The following is a 21,457-nucleotide window of genomic DNA, read 5'->3' as shown; positions in this document are numbered from 1 at the left end:
CACCCGCGTCCAAGATGGGCCATTGGCCTGGTCCAAAAGGGCCTCCTTATGTTCTTGTGGAGGAACGCTTCAGCCAGGAAGTGCTCACCTGAGATTATGACGCCCGGGCAGAAGCCAAACGCCCCTCCTTGGCAGCCAGTTCCTTTTCCATCAGAGCTCATGGCACCTTCATTGCCCATTTTCTTAGGGGTGCTAATCCTGCTTGGGCCGACAATCTTGCTTGCCCTGGAAGCTGGGAGAGTTAAACCCCCATTACGTAAGCGGACATCTGTGTCCCTCGATCAGGCATGGTGCCTGCAACTGCAAACAAAGCATCAGCTCCAGCATTCCCAAAACCTTGTCTCATTGTTGACAGCGGGGATTTAACTGGCGTGAGAACACACGCAAGGAGGGAGGCTGCCAGGTGCCCTGTGACCCCAGCAGGGAGGGGGCAAAGGGACCTGGGTGGCCCCCCAGCCGGGCTAACATGGAACTTGAGACCTGGACAGCCAGCCTGGTACCTCAGATGACAGGCTTGCCCCTTCTCTCTCCTGCTCAAGGGCTGGTTGTGCAAAGCAAGGCATCACTCTGCATTGCGCCCAGCCCTTTGGTTGGGAGCAGACACCAACTGGGCACAGTGGATTGCTCTGGCCTTTGGTGAGGCCATGGGTTGGTGGAAAGCTAGAGAAGGACTGAGAGAGCCAGTAGCTCTTGAGGACTCAAGCAACACCGAGGACATCAGCCACTGTGAGAACAGGATGCTGTGCCAGGTGTGCCACTGACCAGACCCAGCGGGCTCTTCTTATCGTCAAACATTGCATCATCCTTTACCATCAACCACAATTCAGGTGGCAGAGGAGGCACTACAAGAAGATCTGGGTATACCCTGAAAAAGGGCAGAGTCTCTGCCACTCTGCTGCCTTCTCTGCCTCATGTGCTCCTGGACCTTTGCAGTGCCAGCAGCCAGCCTCTCTTCCTCCGAACCTTTCCCTGTGGCACCACATTCGATGGCAAGCTCCACCTGCCCTGGCATGTCTCCTGAGAACCCCTTGCGGGCTCAGATGGGGAAATGTGATTTTGGTCAATGGCACAATGCCCTTGGCCTTCGGGATGCTGATCCAACTTGCACTTCTCCTCTGGGAAGAGCAGGGGCTTGCTTGAGCATCTTCAACCCCTGCATGCTGCAAGGAGACCAGGAGTTGGTGGAGAGACAGAAGGGTCCCTAGCCAGCTGAGCAAAGACTCCCAGACTCTTCTCTTATGGCTCCCTGAGCCTGCCGTTTCCTGGTTCACACCAGGGCCAGTTGCGTTACTTGATCCGATCCGATTGTGCAATGGAAGGAGGAGGGAGCTGGGCTCCACTTGTTCTCTGTCCATCACCCAGGAGCCTCTCTTCCCCCTCCCCACCTCCCTCCCCCTCCGCCAGCCACACCTGAGAGAGCTTAAAGCTTGGCCTGCAGCAGCCAGAGACCACAGCACCTTCTCTGCGAGGAACAGCACCATGACGCCCAGGAATAGCAGCTGCCTCCAACTCTTCGTCCTCGTCTCCCTGGTGGGGCTTCTCACAGCCTCGATTCTGCGGATAGAGCTGCTCAAACAGAACATTACAGGTGGGTGTGAGACGAGAAGAAGAGAAAAGCCCTTGTCTCCAGCCTGGCCCAGCTGGATGAAGAGACCCGGCCCGGCTGACTCTCCTTCGGCAGGGATAATCTCTTGCCTCTCTTACCTGCAGTGGGTACCTGGGAGGGAGCCCAGGGCAGTTGCTCTCCACCTTCCCACAAAAGGCATTTTTCTGCAATGCCTGCCATGGGCATTGATGCCAGCTTGCCACCCCAAGGGCAGGAGAACTCCCTGCGGCCATATCAAGGGCCCCCAAGAAGAGGCCGGGTGGCACCCCTCCAGGCAACACTGTCTTCTCTTTGCGTTTTCCAGTTGCTGCAGTCAAAGGGGGCACATGCCCAGATACAGAGATGGAGAGCGCCAGCAGTAACTGCACAGAAGAGTGCCAGTCTGATGCCAGCTGCGAGGGCGTCGAGAAGTGCTGCCGGACGGGCTGCGGGGCCTCTTGCCATCTCCCAAATGGTAACGCTGGCCCTCCTGTGCCCCCACTGCAATCCTTTTGCCCCCCCCCCCAGGAGCCAGTCTCAGCTAGGCACCACATGGTTGAACTGTGGAACTCACTGCCACAGGGGACCCTGATGGGCACCCACTTGGAAGACTTTAAAAAGAGGTTTAGATAACTCAGTAGAGGAGAGGGCTATCCGTGGCTACTAACCAGGATGCTTCCGCTCTATCGCCACAGAGGGGAGAGGGCTCTGGTGCCCAGATCCTGAGTGCAAATTTCCCATGGGCCACTGTAAGAACTGGAGGCTGGACTCCATGAGCCACTGGCCTGATGCAGCAGCCTCCGCTTATAATCTTAGGCCTCAGCTTCAGCACCATGATGCCAGATGCTGTGAGTGGAGGGGGGCTGCCTGTTATGGAAGCCCCTGCCCCATCTTTCCAGCAGTCAGTGGCACCAGGCCCAGGACCCTCTGAATGGATGCAGAACGGTCAGGTCCTAAGTTGGGCAAACAAGGTATGCAGGTGAGGCCTGGGGTCTCCTGATGTGTGGAGCAGACTTGCAAAGAGCAGCATTTGGGGTTTTGGCATAAAGGAGGGAGGTGGCATTTAAGCAGAGGTTGGATATTTTAGCTGAGATTCCTGCATTGCAGGGGGTTGGACTAGAGGACCTTCAGGGGTCCCGACTATGGTTGTGTGATTCTAAGCTTCTTGGTAGGAGGATGAGAGAGCTGTGCAGGATCCAGCCTGAAGCCTCTCTGTGACAACCAGGATCCTGCAGAAGCAGGAGACAAGCATCTTCTTTGTGGAATGATAGAATTGCAGAGCTGGGAGGACTGGAAGGGACCCCGGGGGTCATCGGTGCGGTAATTGTACACAGTTATGCGGAAATTGCCTGGGGTCATTTGACCCTCTTTAATAGTTTTCTTTTTCTCTCCCAGAAAAGACTACCAAGACACTTTGTTTGAAAATAACACTTTACTTTTACTTGGTATTCTGAAACATATTTACATGAATTCATATATGAGACTGGCAAATATTTACAGGCACACAGCAGAATGAAAACAACACCTGCTGCTCTCACAAATAAAACACGCTGTCTGCCCTGGACCACTGACCCAACAGTGGTGTTAACATCATAGGTTTCTGTGCTACGGCATTAAGCCTTGCATAGCCATTTGGATACGCCATTCCCACCACTTAGCTGAGGCCCCCACAGGACTGAAATGTCCTGCCACTCCAGTCTGCAAAGAGTGACCATGTTCCTTAAGTGACTGGAGCTAGTGGGGCAGAATGGGGTGCAGAGGTGCCTGCTCACCCTCCTCCGGTTAGGGAGGCCTTCACAGGAATTCCTGGTGGCTTTTTGGAAGTAAGGTAAAGGTAAAGGGACCCTTGACCATTAGGTCCAGTCATGGCCGACTCTGGGGTTGTGGCGCTCATCTCGCTTTATTGGCCAAGGGAGCCAGCGTACAGGTCATGTGGCCAGTATGACTAAGCCGCTTCTGGCGAACCAGAGCAGCGCACGGAAATGCCGTTTACCTTCCCGCCGGAGCGGTACCTATTTATCTACTTGCACTTTGACGTGCTTTCAAACTGCTAGGTTGGGAGGAGCAGGGACCGAGCAACGGGAGCTCACCCCGTCGCGGGGATTTGAACCACCGACCTTCTGATCGGCAAGTCCTAGGCTCTGGGATGGCCCATTTTGCCGCCTGAGGCAAAATGTTCAGGTTCCAAGCGCACTCCACCCCCTGCTGAAGCCTGGCTTGCTGGGGTCGTATGGCTGCGGCAGAGGCTTCTGGAGGCAGCCTCCACCACAGGAGAAGTGGCTGTGGATTTTTCTTGGTTCTCTGGCTGGGGGCAGGATGGGGCGGCAAGGAGGCACACTTGGTGGCATAGGAGAAGTAAGAAACGGCAAGAAGAGCTCGTGCAGGGACCCCCTGGGTAGCCCCAAAACACTTCCAGGCTCCCCTTCCCTTGGAAAGTTGCCCAATTCTCCAGCTGAGCTTCTCCACAAAGCAGTGGGGATTCCTCTGTTTGGGCACTTTCTGCGTTTTCATGATGCTGTTAAATGCCAGGCTAAGCCTGCCAACCCCGTGGGCTGGGCTGGCCTTCAGAGGTGAGATGGTGCCCCATCTAGGCTGATAGAGATGCAGAGAACTTTGCTTCTTAAGTGAATCTCCTTTTCGTCTCTGCGGGGCCAACATTCCCCGTTCGGAGAAGGTACTCCTGCCTCGTCCGCCAGGCATTTCTCTTTCGCAACCAGCTGCAGTTCCAGGAAATACTTAATATAGTGCTTAATATAGTGCCTCTTTCCCTGTTGAAATCCTTTAATGAGCGTCTCACACAGGCAAGAACTTAGTGTTGACTCAGGGCGTGTACAAACCGTACCATCAGTTGCACCCACTGCTGGGTGCTGGTGCCGTTTTGGGGTCCTGCGCATGCAACACCATCCCCATGTTGTCCTTCGAATCATAGAATTGTAATTTGGAAGGGACCCCAAGGGTCTGCACTATTTAACTCATTTTGGCCCAAGAAGGCCCTTCTTAAGAGCTCATGGCCTGCATGGAGCTTTCTGAAGTCACCTTCGACTGCAGCAGACTGACAAACTTGGCAGGGCTGTGCTTTATGCTTCCCGTGTTTAACATGTCTATGAATGAAATGCTTTAGCTATGATCTCTTAATTTGGGGGGGGGTCCCTTCCAACTGTATAATTCCAGGATTCTATGAAATAAGTAGGATAGCAGTGCAGCAACCTTGCCATCTCTGTAGACTGATATCTATCTATCATCTATCTATCATCTATCATCTATCTATCTATCTATCTATCTATCTATCTATCTATCTATCAGATAGGTAGCCGTGTTGGTCTGCCATGGTCAAAACAAAATAAAAAAATTCCTTCCAGTAGCACCTTAAAGACCAACTGAGTTGGTCTTTAAGCTGCTGAATTGCAACTTATCACCAAACTTAAAACTATGGAGAGACCTGGTTTGAACAAAGACATTGGATTCTTATCTCATTATACATGACAAAGCCATTTTTCACCTTCTCACCCCTTGCTTTTTCCTGTTAGACCTATTGCAGTCGTTAAGAGTCGTCAACAGGCTCATCGCCAATCTGCCAATCACCCATTCCCACCACCCTTCTGAGTAATCTGCCAATCACCCATTCCCACCACCCTTCTGAGTAATACCCCTCCCCACCTTCTCACTATATAGAAAGGTCCGGTGACTTCTGTTTCAGTGTATCTGAAGAAGTGTGCATGCACACGAAAGCTCATACCTAGAACTAACTCAGTTGGTCTTTAAGGTGCTACTGGAAGGAATTTTTTTATTTTGTTTTTATCTATCTAACATCTATCTATCTATATCTATCTATCTATCTATCTATCTATCTATCTATCTATCTATCTATCATCTATCTATCTATCCATCCAGTGCTCCCCCCCCAAAAAAAAATGTTTTGTTGTTTAGTCGTTTCCGACTCTCCATGACCCCCTGGACCAGAGCACGCCAGGAACTCCTGTCTTCCACTGCCTCCCGCAGTTTGGTCAAACTCTTGCTGGTAGCTTCAAGAACACTGTCCCACCATCTCATCCTCTGCCGTCCCCTTCTCCTTGTGCCCTCCATCTTTCCCAACATCAGGGTCTTTTCCAGGGAGTCTTCTCTTCTCATAAGGTGGCCAAAGTATTGGAGCCTCAGCTTCAGGATCTGTCCTTCCAGGGAGCACTCAGGGCTGATTTCCTTCAGAATGGAGAGGTTTGATCTTCTTGCAGTCCATGGGACTCTCAAGAGTCTCCTCCAGCACCATAATTCAAAAGCATCCATTCTTTGGTGATCAGCTTTCTTGATGGTCCAGCTCTCACTTCCATACATCACTACTGGGAAAACCATAGCTTTAACTATACAGACCTTTGTCAGGAAGGTGATGTCTCTGCTTTTTAAGATGCTGTCTAGGTTTGCCATTGCTTTTCTCCCAAGAAGCAGGCGTCTTTTAATTTTGTGACTGCTGTCACCATCTGCAGTGATCATGGAGCCCAAGAAAGTAAAATCTCTCACTGCCTCCATTTCTTCCCCTTCTGTTTGCCAGGAGGTGATGGGACCAGTGGCCATGATCTTCGTTTTATTTGATGTTGAGCTTCAGACCATATTTTGCGCTCTCCTCTTTCACCCTCATTAAAAGGTTCTTTAATTCCTCAACTTTCTGCCATCAAGGTTGTGTCATCTGCATATCTGAGGTTGTTGATATTTCTTCCAGCGATCTTAATTCCGGCTTGGGATTCATCCAGCCTAGCCTTTCGCATGATGAATTCTGCATATAAGTTAAATAAGCAGGGAGACAATATACAGCCTTGCCGTACTCCTTTCCCAATTTTGAACCAATCAGTTGTTCCATATCCAGTTCTAACTGTAGCTTCTTGTCCCACATAGAAATTTCTCAGGAGAGCACCTAAAAAATGTTTAGGTGCTCTCATTTTCCTACTCATATTGAAATACTGCCCTTCAATGAAGTCAAACTTTGATTCACAAGATGTTTAGGGCTCTGCGTCCCGTCCCCCCACGTCCCCCCAGAAAACGCACTGTATCTATCTATTGCATCTACTTGTGAAGCAATGTGAGGCAAGTATCTCAGGCAGCATGATCCATGTGGCAGGAGATCTAGCCTCCGATGAATGCATCACTGCCAGCGCCTGGTCTCGATCCTGCGGGGATAGCAACAGCTGCGTTGCACTCATGGTGCACGACTTGGAAGGAGGGCTGTCACCTCCCCCAGTGCTGCCTCCACAGTGGCCTTTGGGTGAATAGGTGGCACTGAAGCTCTCCCCCCACCCCTAGGGAGGAAAGGCCAGGGGCTGCCTTCTGGCACTTCCTGGGGTTTGCACCACCCAGCATCCTTCAGTGGGCCCTTCCCCCCCCTCCTTGCAGCAGCCTTTGATTCCCAGATTGAAGGTTGATTTGACCCCCACCAACCCCACACTCTTGTTTCTTCACTCAGCCTTTTTTCCCTGGCAGGGGGCACCGTTTGATGGTTCAGCTCTTGTGCCCAAAGGTCATGGGTTGGGCCCCCAAGGGTTTGGATATGTATATGCAGAACCCTTGGAACCCCCACCATTAAAATAAAAAATAGAAAAAAAAGTTAACAGAAACAGTAATTGAGGGGAGGGGAACAGAGAACACTGTTGCACACTAGTCTGTAAGGTGCCCACCTGTGTGCACAGACAACACAGAGAGTAGCTAGGACTAGTAGTAGCTAGGGCATGCAGCCTAGGACCCACGTACCTACAGGACCGCCTCTCCTGGTATGCCCCGCGGAGGACCTTAAGGTCCATAAATAACAACACTTTGGAGGTCCCGAGCCCCAAGGAGGTTAGATTGGTCTCAACTAGGGCCAGGGCCTTTTCAGTACTGGCCCCAACTTGGTGGAACGCTCTGTCCCAAGAGACTAGGGCCCTGCGGGACTTGACATCTTTCCGCAGGGCCTGCAAGACAGAGCTGTTCCGCCTGGCCTTTGGTCTGGACTCGGTCTGACCCTTATGTTTCCCTCCCCTTATGGTCTTGATTTATCGGCTATTTTAAAATGAGGCTGCATTTTAAATTGCATTTTAACCTGTATTTTAAATTGGGTTCCCCCCACTCTTTTCCCCCTATTATGTTTTTACTGTGATTTTATTGGTGTTAGCCACCCTGAGCCCGGCTTTGGCTGGGGAGGGCAGGGTATAAATATTATTATTATTATTATTATTATTATTATTATTATTATTATTATTATTATTACTGCTGCTGCTTTAGACAATGTTATTGTGTGTCCAATTGCATACTTATTTGTACAAATGATCTATGATCTAGTTGAGAATCTTACATTATAGGGCAGCCTTTTTCAACCTGTGGGTCCCTAGATGTTGTTGAGCTAGCAAGGCCAGAGCTCAGGGATGATGGGAGTTGTAGTCCAACAACATCTGGGGACCCACAGGTTGAGAACCACTGTTATAGGGGGTTGGACTGGATGACCCTTGGGGGTCCCTTCCAACTCTACAACTCTATGAAAAGTGCAGTGTGGAAAAGGAACTGGTGTGAGCTTCAAAGGCTTCCTGTGTCCAACCTCAGAGGTAAGTCTTCTCCAGTGCTAGAAAGTGTACTTGGGGTGGCAGCTGTCCGTCAGCAGCAGAGGCCTCCCCTTTAAGGCAACTGCTGCTGCTTCTACGCTTATTACTGGTTCCCCACAATGGGCATCTGGTTTTCCACTGGGAGAACAGGATCCTGGACTAGAAGGGTCCCTGGCCTGATCCAGCAGTCTTCTGGTGTTCTTTGTGATTCTGAAGCACCATCTCCTTCTTCCTCCCCTTCCTTCCTTCCACCCTCCCTTGGTCTTCTGCTTTGCAGGATCCTTCTGTGATTCCAGTCCAAGCCTGCTCTCCCTCGCCTTCACCTGCCTGTCCACAAGCAGTGAAAAGCCTGGGCTGCCCTGGAGTAGACCCACTGCCAGATGGGCTGCAGAGGCTGCCTCTGTGCTTGCCTTCCTTTCCCTCCGGGGGCTCCAGACGTCTCTGCCTGCTCACTCTCTGCTCTTCTCCCCTTGCAGATAAGCCAGGCACTTGCCCCAGCCTTTCCATCGGGATCTCCATGCTGGGCGCCTGCCACAATGCGTGCGAAGTGGATTCGAACTGCCCGGGGGACAAGAAATGCTGCCAGAACGGCTGCGGCAAATTGGCCTGTTCCACTCCTGAATTCTGAGGTGACACTGTTGTGGGAATGTTCAGGGATGCAGGAGAAGATATATTGTTGGATTATAGTCTTTCCAACTTATGTTAACAAGCTCACAATTTAGCAGAGTAACATTCCCCTTTATAAACTCGCAGCGGATGCGTTTGCTCAGGCTCGCTAAAGCCTCTATAATAACTGTTCTGATATTTCCCCCTTATTCCCTCATAAAAGATAAGACACGACACAGTCTTCTATAAAAGTATAAGAAGAGTTTACTCACATATCATTCTGTTCACAATAGGATCCCAGAAGGCAGACTTAGCTTAGAAAAGTAACATACACCTGGAAACTATCTCATAAGGAGACAGTCCCTTTGTCCTTTCTGGTCTGGAAGCCAAGATAGCATCTTTGTCTAAGCAGATGTTGCTTCTTCGTTGCATCTAGTCACAGAGAGAGAGATGGCTGCCCTGCCCTGTGCTTTTATCATTACCTGCCCAGGTGAGGCCACGCCCACCTCTAGTCACTTGCAGAGGAAGTCTGTCCCAGCCCAAAAGGAAACAGGAAGTTTACCTGTTGTACTTGACTGCTCTTGTGTTTCACATCCCACACCCGTGATGTCCTGCAGGAAGCATATTTGAGAGCCACGGGAGGAAAGGTCTGCAGCAGAAACCCCAGGCAGAACTGGCCGTGCTGGCAGGAAAAACTCTGCCGTTCCCTGGAAATCAGGGACACTCCCATAACTTGCCATGAGCCCCCCACAGGGTTTACTTGGGCATCACGGTATTGACTTGCTAGAAGGATTTCTGTGGGACATTTATAACACTGGGGTGGCGAGTGTCGTGGTCTGGATTCTGCCAGCCCAACAGTCTGGAGTGCCTGTAAAACACAGGCCTTGCAACAGCGCCTTTTCAATAATAATAATAATAATAATAATAATAATAATAATAATAATAATTTATTATTTATACCCCACCCATCTGGCTGGGTTTCCCCAACCACTCTGGGCGGCTTCCAACAGAATATTAAAATACAATACAGTGGTACCTCTGGATGCGAACGGGATCCATTCCGGAGCCCCGTTCACATCCTGAGTAGAACATAACACACATCTGCGTTTCTGCGAATGTGCGTGACATCATTTTGAGTGTCTGCGCATGTGCGAGCGGCAAAACCTGGGTCGCCATGGAGCGTAACTTGAAAGCGCTCAACCTGAAGCATATTCAACCCGAGGTATGACTGTAGTCTATGAAACATTAAAAGCTCCCCTAAACAGGGCTGCCTTATGTTGTGAACTGCCCTGAGATCTTCAGCGAGGCTGGACTCACCCTCTCCCTCTCTCAACTTCCCTCTCCAGATGCAGCGTCCGGGACCTTGTGGAGCAGCTGCAGTGGGGGACCCTCCACGGACCCCGACCTGAGGGCAGTGGGACCTGAGGGCAGTGACCACCACCGTCTCCCTGATGCTCTGCTCTCAGCACCTGGTCACCTCCCCACCTCCGCCATGTTTGCTGGACCCCCTCACCCACTTTTGCAGTAAAACTCTCACTTTGCACAGCAGTCCCTGGTTCCTGTGGCTTTCTTGCTCCCCTTGCTCTGCCCTTTGAGCCACCCGCCTCCCTTGCTCTGGGGGGGGGGGCCACACCAGAAAATGGGAGATGGAGCACCTACCCCCCCCCAGGAGAGGCCCACTTCCCATTCCTCCCTCCTGGCTCACAGAGAAAGCCAAGGCAAGAAAACAGCCACACAGATCGTGTGCCGAAATGCATACTGCACAGAAACACATGCCCTGTGTTTCCTGTGTTGTAAACAAAAATCTGCCCTTTTCCCCTTATGGGGTCTCCAAGAACCCATATAGAGTCCTTATGTGGGTTCCCTATTGGTCGGAGAAAATAACAGAGGCCAACCAGAGAATATTGAGAAGCAAAGCAGCTAGTAAGCCTGATCTTTATTGAACTGTTGCAACAGGGTGCTCCCCTCACACGCAGGAGGCAGGAGGAACCCAGAACAATGCCACGCAAGGTCTTATATAGACTTTTGAAATTGCCATCCTGTAGATCAAGACCACCCCCAGAAACATCATACATGCATCACAGAAGGGGTGTAACCTAAGACCACCCCTCAGATACATCATACCTACATCACAGAAGGGGCTGTCTACAACAGAAAACTGAGTCCTGTCTGGCAGGTTACCTGTTAATGCTTACTTGACTGGATACCCTGGGGAGCCTGGCCAGTCTTTTGTAATGATAAATAGTTAGTAATGATAAATACTTAGTTCCTGAGCCTGGTCATAGGCTCACCCTCTTCAAACACAGACATACCCTTAAGACAGTATTTGTGAAGGAAAAGACAATGGGGAGGCTTTTCCATTTTCCTTTGACCTTACAGAGAAAACATTTGGTCAATTTGGAAGTCAAAAATGGTTTCAGGTTGGTCTTCCTGTGCTGATCCATGTACGTGCTTCGTTGGTACACTTATGAACATTTAACATATATCTAAGACCTCAAAATTCCTATCACACCTGCTAGTTATGGGATTAAGGAAACTCCTCAAAGCAAGAGCTGCTGGGTTTAGCAAAGGCGTCTTGCAAAGTGCTTTTCTTTGCAATCCGAGCATTGGGAGGGACCCTGACGATCGTCTAGTCCAATGCGCAGCTGCCCCAGATGGGGACAACCTTGGCGTCAGCACCACGCTCTAACCAAATAGCTCAGTTTTTGCAAAGCTTAAATTACTTGACAATTACTCGCTTTGTTTGACAATGCAAGACTTAACCACAACCTGTGCCTGAATATTTACTTATTTTATTTATTAAACTTGCATACTTCCTTTCATCCGTAGATGTCAGGTTGGTTCACAGCATAAAGATACAAGATAAAAACACGAAAAACATAATAAAAGCAAAAGCAAAACAATAGCACCCCCTCCCACAAACACATTAAAAAAATATTTCAGGATAATCAAACAAACCATGGCTTGTATTTCCAAAGTTTGCTTTCCATCTCTTCTTTCCTCCTGCCTTTATCTCCAGCAAGCACCTGCTGCTAGATGGCCTGTCAAGCCACAAATAGCAAACCGTGGCTTCAGATGGTTGCTTGTTGGCAGGAAACAACCCCTGGCAAGGTCTAAGCCTTCATCTAATAAACCACAGTTCACTTTATGTGCAAATGAGGCAACATGAAACAAAATTGTAGGGCCAAATTTCAAAGCAGGAAGGAAGACTTTAGGGCTGAGTGCCTCCTCCTGAAATTGCATGCCTGATTTCATTCTCTCATGGGATGTTTCTCTGGGGCTCCTTCCAGTGTGCTCATGGGGACTCATTTGGAGCATGCAGGTGGGGGAATGAGCAGTTCCTTGCAAGTGTGCTGAGGTTCACTGGATCACTGGCTTAAACCCAGCAAGGAAGCACTAAGGGTGTGGATCCCAGTTAGAGAGAAGACTTTTGCTTGTGGCAACCAGCCACCACACAAACAGGGAGATGCTTGCAGGTAGGAAAATAACAAAGCCATTTATTGCTGTGCCTACATACTTGGGTAGAAACGCTCCTGGTTCTAGTCTAACTGACTAGCCTGTGGTGTTATTTTTTTCAATACGCTGGCTCCTCCTGTGATGGAACGTTCCAGCCTGACCTCTCGAGGTCTGAGAGAGGAGCGTGAGAAGGCAGAGGGAGCCGAAAGCACAATGCAAGCGGAGAGGTATCAGTCTAACCAACAAAGAGACAATGAGAGAGGTCAGCATAGAAATAAAGGTACAAGGATAGTCTGGAAATCTGGAGGTCCATATCTGTCTCAGCACTCAAACTTCCAACAGGGCGCCAACCTCCTGGGGGGCTTGCTGGCCCTTTCTTCTTCCCCTGCCTTGCGCATGACTTTCTGCACATTTGTTCCCAATGGCGTGGTCAGCCCCTGGTCACTCTCAGAGGGGAAGCTGCAGAGCAAGGAGAAGATGGTGCTCCCCCAGAAGTAAGGTTGCCATACATCTGGGAAATCCCAGACATGTCCTCTTTTGGGGGTCCAAATTGCCCATCTGGGGGAATTTTTACATTTTGAGGGAAATGTCCAGGTTTGGGGATTTATTTATATAGTTAGTTAGTGGTTTCTTGGGCTTGAGCGGCTCAGGCGCAGACCTGGGTGGCTTGGACTTGGGCTCCTCTGCACACCACTGCCGCTGCCAACCTGAGCTAGGGAAAAGGGCATGGCAGTGGCAGCCCCGCATGCCTCTTTCCCCAGCTTGGGCTGGCAGCAGCTTGGTCTGTCCTCTTTTTTGCTCTTCAAGTTATGGCAACCCCTTTGAAGCCCTAAATGGCCTCAGCCCAGTAGACCTGAAGGAGCATCTCCAGTGCCATCATTCTGCCCGGACACTGAGGTCCAGCGCTGAGGGCCTTCTGGCGGTTCCCTCGCTGCGAGAAGCCAAGTTACAGGGAACCAGGCAGAGGGCCTTCTCGGTAGTGGCACCCACCCTGTGGAATGACTTCCCACCAGATATCAAAGAGAAGAATAGCTACCAGACTTTGAGAAGACATCTGAAGGCAGCCCTCTTTAGGGAAGCTTTTAATGTTTAATAGGTTATTGTATTTTAGTGTTCCGCTGGAAGCAGCCCAGAGTGGCTGGGGAAACCCAGCCAGATGGGCGGGGTATAGATAATAAATTATTATTATTATTATTATTATTATTATTATTATTATTATTATGGCAACCGTTCCCAGCAGCAAGATCCACTTCCTACCCCCCATGGAAAGTGGGGCGTCACAGCCAGCCCCCTCCAGGCCTCTCGTGGAGGAGGCCCAGCAGTGAGTCTTATTGCAAACTGTATCATGGAACAGGACGCACCTGCAGCCCACGAAACTTTGCAAAGCCGTTTTCACTTTGCTTCTGTCTTCCTTAGGCCCCAAATTCCCAGTCCAATGCCAGTTAGGGCAAGTGCTTACAGGACAGCAGACCCTGCCTCCCTCTGAAAGCTGAGCCACAGTTTCTGGCCAATATCACTTTGCTTTTCATTGCACTAACTGACACGCCTCCAGTCGCTCTTCTGCAAAACGTGGAAATAACCCAAGTCACTCCCAGCTGTGCAGATGAAGCACATTTCAGTCAATGTCCGTTTTCTGCCACTAGGTGGCTGCACTGTGGAGGCTGACCATTTCCTAAAGGGGCAGAGCTGTTCCCTTGCTGCTCTTCTGGCACTAGGAAAATGAAGAAGGAAAACTTCAGAAGTGAAACTTGCATAAGTAAAAAGGGACCCAAGTTGGTGCTGGAGGTCATTTGCTTGAGGATTTATAATCCCCTCTGTTTAAAAACCTCCCAATAGGGAGAGTCCACCACCTTCCAAGGTCATCCATTCCACAACTCCTACCTCCAGAAATTTCTTCCCAAGCTTTAATTGGAATCTCCTTTCTTCTCACTTGAAGCCATTGGTTTGAGTCCTGCCCTCCAGAGCAGAAGAAAACAAGCTTGCTCCCTCTCACATGTGAAAGCCCTTGAGATATTTGAAGAGGACCATCATATGGGCATGTTTAGCCTGGAGAAGAGGAGGTTAAGGGGTGATATGATAGCCATGTTCAAATATATAAAAGGATGTCACATAGAGGAGGGAGAAAGGTTGTTTTCTGCTGCTCCAGAGAAGCGGACACGGAGCAATGGATCCAAACTACAAGAAAAAAGATTCCACCTAAACATTAGGAAGTACTTCCTGACAGTAAGAGCTGTTCGACAGTGGAATTTGCTGCCAAGGAGTGTGGTGGAGTCTCCTTCTTTGGAGGTCTTTAAGCAGAGGCTTGACAACCATATGTCAGGAGTGCTCTGATGGTGTTTCCTGCTTGGCAGGGGGTTGGACTCGATGGCCCTTGTGGTCTCTTCCAACTCTAGGATTCTATGATTCTATGATTCTATATCTCCTCTCAGTCTCCTCCTACACCAGTGTGGTGTAGTGGTTAAGAGCAGTGGACTCGTAATCTGGTGAACCGGGTTCGCGGCTCCGCTCCTCCGCATGCAGCTGCTGGGTGACCTTGGGCCAGTCACACTTCTCTGAAGTCTCTCAGCCCGACTCACCTCACAGAGTTTTTGTTGTGGGGGAAGAAGGGAAAGGAGATTGTGAGCCGCTTTGAGACTCTTTTGGGTAGTGATAAAGTGGGATATCAAATCCAAACTCTTCTTCATCTTCTCTTATGCAGGCCAGACATACCCAACTCCTTCGACCATTCTTCATAAGGCTTGGTTTCCAGACCCTTGATCATCCTGGCCGTCCTCCTCTGCTCACCTTGCAGCTTGTTAATATCCTCCTTAAATTGTGGCGCCCCGAACTGGCCATAGTATTCCAGATGTGGTCTGACCAAGGCTGATCAGAGCGGTACCTTCACTTCCCTTGACCTGGATGCTACTTTTGATCCAGAAGTATAGTGTCCAGATCAAGAGAAGGAGCAGTGCCACTGGTATATGCTAAAATGTCCAGAGGAAGCAATAGACCAAATCTACATCAATCTGGTAGGAATGCTGGAAGCTGCCTCGGACCGTCCATGTAGCACTATTTGTCACCAACACTGACTGGCAGCAGCAGTGGCTCTCCTAAGCTTCAGAGGTGCTGCATAGGGGACTGTGGCCGGAGGCTGTCTGCAAATTAGCTGCAAACACAACCCAACTAGGTGACATTGAAGAGGCTAAACCTTCTCAAAAAAGGAAAGTGTGACTCACCTGTCTCAACAGACCAGGGTCACACCTCTGGAGTTTTCCAAGTGGCCACAAAGTCTTCAACTGCAGGGAAGGTTTTGCTGATCATGGAAATATAGATGCAAGGTTGGAAGGGACCCTGAGGATCATTTAGTCCAACCCCCTGCAAACAAGAATATGGGGATTGAACCTGCAGCCTTGGTGTTATCAGCACCACATTCAAACCAACTGCCTTTTTTCCCTTATGGGGTGTCCAAGAGCCCATATAGAGTCTTTACGTAGGTTCCCTATTGGTAGGAGAAGATAACAGAGGCCAACCAGAGAATACTGAGAAGCAAAGCAGCTAGTAAGCCTGATTTTTTATTGATCTGTTGCAACAGGGTGCTCCCCTCACCCCATGCAGGAGGGAGGAGGAACCCAGAACAATGGTGTGCAAGCCTTTATATAGACTTTTGAAATTGCCACCCTGTAGATCAAAACCACCACCAGAAACATCATACCTACATCACAGAAGAGGCGGTCTACAGCAGAAATCTGAGTGCTTTGTTTACTTCCTGTCTGCCAGGTTACCTGTTTAATGGTCACTTGGTTGGATTGCCTGGGGAGCCTGGCCAGTTTTTTGTAATGACAAATACTTAGTTCCTGAGCCAGGTCAGGCTCACACCCTATTCATATCTTAAATGTGCCCTTAAGACAGGATTTGTGAAGGAAAAGACAATGGGGAGGCTTTTCCATTTTCCTTTGACCTTGCAAAGAAATCAGTTTGGAAATCAAAAATGGTTTCAGTTCGGTCTTCCTGTGCTGATCTTTGTACGTGCTTGGTTGGTAAATTTATGAACATTTAACATATATCTAAGACCTCAAAGGGACGTGGGTGGCACTGTGGGTTAAACCACAGAGCGTAGGACACACCAATCAGAAGGTTGGCAGTTTGAATCCCCGCGACGGGGTGAGCTCCCGTTGCTCGGTCCCTGCTCCTGCCAACCTAGCAGTTCGAAAGCACGTCAAAGTGCAAGTAGATAAATAGGTACCGCTCTGGCGGGAAGGTAAACAGCGTTTCCGTGCACTGCTCTGGTTCACCAGAAGCGGCTTAGTGATGCTGGCCACATGACCTGAAAGCTGTACGCCGGCAAACCACCTGGCCTGGGCTGTGCTTCTCAGGAAAGATCGGCCCCTGAGTCTGAGCCTCCAGCTTCCTGGTTCGCACCAGAGCCAGGGCTGTTACCTGATCCGATTGTGCAATGGAAGGAGGAGGGAGCTGGGCTCACCTTGTTCTCCAGTCATCGCCCAGGAGCCTCTCTTCCCCCTCCCCACCTCCCTGCCTCCCTCCCCCTCCACCAGCCACACCTGAGAGAGCTTAAAGCTTGGCTGGCAACAGCCAGAGACCACAACATCTTCTCTGCAAGCAGCATCACCATGAAGACCAGGAATAGCAGCTGCTTCCACCACCTCCTCCTTGTCTCCCTGGTGGGGCTTCTCACAGCCTCAGCTCACCTGACAGACACACCTGGGCAGAACGTTACAGGTGGGTGTGAGCGGGTGGCAGTCCCTAGGAGAGAAGGAGAGTAAAGCCCTTGTTTCCAGCCTAGCCCAGCTGGACAAAGGAGCAGAAGGTCAGTGGGGGGGAGTGTCTGCCTTGCCGACAGAAAGACCCACCTTCTCAATCCCTGGTTGCATTTCCAGGTAGAACTGGGAGCTACCTTTACCTGGAATCTTGGAGGCCTGCTGCCAGTCCACCATCCAACAGCTCTCAGTCTCAGAATGTTCTTCCTGATGTTTAGTCAGAAACCCCTTCCCTATAACTAGAAGTCGTTGGTTCAGATCTTACCCTCTGGAGCAGCAGAAAACAAGCTTGTTCCATCTCCCAACTGTAGAGTTGGAAGGGACTTTGAGGGTCATCTAGTCCAACCCCCTGCAATGCAGGAATCTCAGCCAAACCACCCATGACAGACGGCCATCCAACCTCTGCTTAAAAACCTCCGAGGAAGGAGAGTCCACAATCTCCTGGCGCAGTTCCACAGCCAAACAGCTTTTAAAGCCCGAAAGTTCTTCATAATGTCTACTTCTCTTTGCCTTTTCCAGTTGCTGCAGAGAAAGCTGGCACGTGCCCCAATGCAACGCTGGGGACGGCCCGTGGAAACTGCACAGAAGATTGCCAGTCCGATGCCAGCTGTGCGGGGACAGAGAAATGCTGCTGGATGGGCTGTGGGGCCTCTTGCCGTCTCCCAAACGGTAACACTTGCCCTCCTTTGCCCCCCGCAATTCTCCTGCCCCCAGGACCCAGTCTCAGGTGGGCCTCAATGCCAAGTTCATAGAACTGCAGAGCTGGAAGGGGCCCAAGGGATCCTGCAATGCAGGAGTGGGACTTTAAGGTGCTGGATGCAATGTGGGGGGGGTGGCTGTGATGGGAGGCAAGTTGCCCATGGTGCCAGGGGCCCAGCAGTGGCACCGTCTCCAGGCAGGGGCCCCTCTGCACAGGAGAATGTCCAGGAAAAGCAGGCACAATGCTCAGATTGTAACTTGGGCTAACAGTGTTTGCTGGTGAGGTGCCAGAGAGGTGAATGGGCTGCAACAAGCAACTCCTGCTGGGTGAAATATTCCTGCAAGGAGCACAATATGAATTCTGCTCCTTCTGTAGGATGAGGGAGGGGGAGCTGGGCAGGAGTCGGCCTGAAACCCTTCTGGAATTCTGCAAGCACCTTCTCCATGGATGGATGTCTTGTCCCTCCAGGCAATGCCTGCAAACTGTAGTGTTGGAAGGGACCATGAGGGTCATCCAGTCCAACCCCTGCAATACAGGATTTTTTTTGCCCAACTTGGGTCTCGAACCCACGACTTTGAGATTAGGAGTCTGATGCCCTCCCTTTCTCCCCATGCAGATAAACCAGGGTTCTGCCCTCCGGATCCCCCTATCATATCACTGCTGGGCATCTGCAGGGATCAGTGCAGAGAGGACTCTGATTGTCCCAGCGACAGGAAGTGCTGCATGAGCGGCTGCAAGAAATGGAACTGTGTCCCTCCCAGAGAGCAAGGTAAGTGAGTGGCAGAGAAGCGGCATTTGGGGGGGGGTGAAGACATCATTTCTGTGTTGTGGGTCTTCAGGGGCAGGAAGTCTCGGTGAACCTGTCAGTATTGATTGCTGCTGGTTTCTCGTTTTGCTGGTCTCATGTTCATTTCTGCGTTATTATTTTCTTAAGTCCTCTTGAAAATTCATCAACATTTTAGGGCAAGTTTCTCCTAATATGAACACCTTTGAATGTGATTTTGCTTGAGATGCACACTTTTACAATCTGATGGAGGCTCCTTCGCAGCTAGCAGGTGAAGCAAAGACAGAGAGTTCCCAGGACTCAGCTACATAGCTGCAAACAATGTTTTAAGCGTGTTGCAAAGTGCAATATACAAATGTGACACTAGATGGCAAAAGTGAGCTATGGCAAATTCAATGTATTTTTCAAAACTTTTTTTTAAAGCATTTTCACAGCGTTATTTTTACATGTGTGTAGATTCCACCCTATAGTCCACTGAGTAGACCTTGGCCAACAAGCAAAGTAGAGAGCTTAAAAATTATATTCATGCTGAATAAGGCTAGGGATGGTCGTGCGAGATCTCATAGAAAATCATATGGCGCCTGCAAGATCATTTCTGAGCTTCACAGATCTGGCATGCTTAGCAGACCTTGCCCCCGCCTCCCAGCAAAGCAGAGAGTTCTCTATACACCCAAGCCGACTTGGCAAAAAATGAACCTCTCCGCTTTGCTTGGGTTTAACTTGTGCAATTTCAACCATCCTACCTTCAACTGCATACATCTGAAATTGCTCCAGTTAAACATGCATAAGATGCTATTGCACTGTTTATGTAACTGAAATCATACCAGGTCCTTCCCCTGTTCACTTCCATATCTGCCCCCTTCCTGTCATGTGTCTCTCCCTTGTAAATGGCACAACCCTTGGGACAGACACATGTCAAACACCATCTACAGAGATGGTGCTGTGTGTCTTGCCAAATGCAAGGCGGTTCTTTTAAAATGGGATTCAGAAGTGATACAAAACACAAGTGAGTGGGAAGATTGAAGATTTGGTTTTAAACAGCAAGCAATATATACATGCCAAGCAAGCGCCTCAATCTGCCACTTGGAAGTCCCCTAAGAAGTGGCGAAGTGACTCCCCAGGGAGCCTCAGTTTGCACGGCCCCACAGCCATCAGTCTCTGCATGAGCTTCTCAGAAACTATGCCCCAAACCATCCAATTTATAGCTAGCCTGCATGGCTTGCTTGACTGGCTATGTGCAGATAATTCATTAGCCACCCTCTCCCAGTGCCTCACTTCCCCAAACAATGTCCAACATCAAAGAAGGTACCCAGCACTATCGCTTCCTTCCAACAGATTAAGACATTAAAGGTTGTTTCTCAGCCATGAAAGAGCTTAACAAGAGATAGGGAAGGGGAAAGGAACAGGGGGCAGGAAGGGTAACTATGATGGATCATATATTGTTGTTGTTGAGTCATTTAGTCGTGTCTGACTCTTCATTATCCCATGGACCAGAGCACGCCAGGCACTCCTGTCTTCCACTGCCTCCCCCAGTTTGGTCAAACTCATGTTCATAGCTTCGAGAACACTGTCCAGCCATCTCGTCTTCTGTCTTCCCCTTCTCCTTGTGCCCTCCATCTTTCCCAACATCAGGGTCTTTTCCAGGGAGTCTTCTCTTCTCATGAGGTGGCCAAAGTCTTGGAGTCTCAGCTTCAGGATCTGTCCTTCCAGTGAGCACTCAGGGCTGATTTCCTTCAGAATGGAGAGGTTTGATCTTCTTGCAGTCCATTTACAGATAGGTAGCCGTGTTGGTCTGCCATAGTCAAAACAAAATTAAAAAATTCCTTCCAGTAGCACCTTAAAGACCAACTAAGTTAGTTCTTGGTATGAGCTTTCGTGTGCATGCACACTTCTTCAGATGTTCAGATGTTCAGATGTATCTGAAGAAGTGTGCATGCACACGAAAGCTCATACCAAGAACTAACTTAGTTGGTCTTTAAGGTGCTACTGGAAGGAATTTTTTTATTTTGTCTTGCAGTCCATGGGACTCTCAAAAGTCTCCTCCAGCACCACAATTCAAAAGCATCAATTCTTTGGCTATTAGCCTTCTTTATGGTCCAGCTCTCACTTCCATACATCACTACTGGGAAAACCATGGCTTTAACTATACGGACCTTTCTCGGCAAGGTGATGTCTCTGCTTTTTAAGACGTTGTTTAGGTTTGTCTAGGTTTCTCTAAGATGCTGTCTAGGTTTGACGGATCATTTAACTCCTCGAAACACAAATATCTTCTGGATAGACTGCGCATATAGTGTGTTGCACACCTCCAGCAAAGTTATGCTCACTAATCCCTCTCTCGTCTTCCCTCTGCAGATCCAGAAGCCGAGACCCCATGGAACACCTGAGGTGGGGGACCCTCCACAGACCCCGACCCCAGGGCCATGACAACCACTGGCCTCCCTCATCTCTTGGCACTTGGTCTCCTCTTCACCTTCGCCATGTTCGTTGGAGTCCCTCACCCACTTTCGAAGTAAAATTCTCCCTTTGCACAGCAGCCCTCAGTTCACATGGCTGGGTCGTCACTGCTTGCTCCGTCCTCCAGACCACCTGCGCTCGTCGCTCTGTGCATGCACACGACACCTGACAGTATCAGGAAGCGGTGGGAGCTCCCTTTCGGATTTGGCATCCCACCTCCTGTCCCTCCCTCCTGGCTCTGAATGAAAGCCAAGCCAAGAAAGCAGCCATTTAGTAGATCATATACCGCAAGCAAACACATTAAAGGTGCTTCTTATCATGTACAATAGAATTAAGGATTTGTTGTTCTGTTCTGTGCATGTGCTAATTATGGAGTTGAAGAAATTCTTCAAAACATTTCTTGTCATGTCCCTGTTCAGGGAAGTTTTTAATGTTTGAAGTTTTATTCTGTTTTTAATGCTCTGTTGAAAGCCGCCCAGAGTGGCTGGGGAAAGCCAGACAGATGGGCGGGGTATAAATAATAAATGATTATGATTATGATTATGATCACCACCACCATCA

General features: G+C 49.7%; 2 protein-coding genes across 2 annotated transcripts; both read left to right on the top strand.

Moving 5' to 3' along the window:
• Nucleotides 1–1,410: 1,410 nt before the first annotated feature.
• On the top strand, nt 1,411–21,227 carry LOC309345121 (WAP four-disulfide core domain protein 2-like). Its single transcript, XM_081868181.1, has 5 exons — nt 1,411–1,588; nt 1,911–2,060; nt 8,619–8,771; nt 10,095–10,127; nt 20,828–21,227. The coding sequence occupies exons 1-3, from the start codon at nt 1,480–1,482 to the stop codon at nt 8,768–8,770; spliced, it is 411 nt and encodes a 136-aa protein (XP_081724307.1). The 5' UTR covers nt 1,411–1,479; the 3' UTR covers nt 8,771; nt 10,095–10,127; nt 20,828–21,227.
• Nucleotides 16,722–21,227, top strand: LOC309345117 (waprin-Phi1-like). Its single transcript, XM_081868177.1, has 4 exons — nt 16,722–16,920; nt 17,478–17,627; nt 18,275–18,427; nt 20,795–21,227. The coding sequence occupies exons 1-4, from the start codon at nt 16,812–16,814 to the stop codon at nt 20,824–20,826; spliced, it is 444 nt and encodes a 147-aa protein (XP_081724303.1). The 5' UTR covers nt 16,722–16,811; the 3' UTR covers nt 20,827–21,227.
• Nucleotides 21,228–21,457: the final 230 nt, after the last annotated feature.

This window comes from Podarcis erhardii, assembly GCF_964252035.2.
Source record: "Podarcis erhardii genome assembly, chromosome: 6".
Taxonomy (NCBI): domain Eukaryota; kingdom Metazoa; phylum Chordata; class Lepidosauria; order Squamata; family Lacertidae; genus Podarcis; species Podarcis erhardii.
The sequence above is the reverse complement of the archived record's forward strand: the minus strand, read 5'-3'. Positions and strand labels throughout refer to the sequence as shown.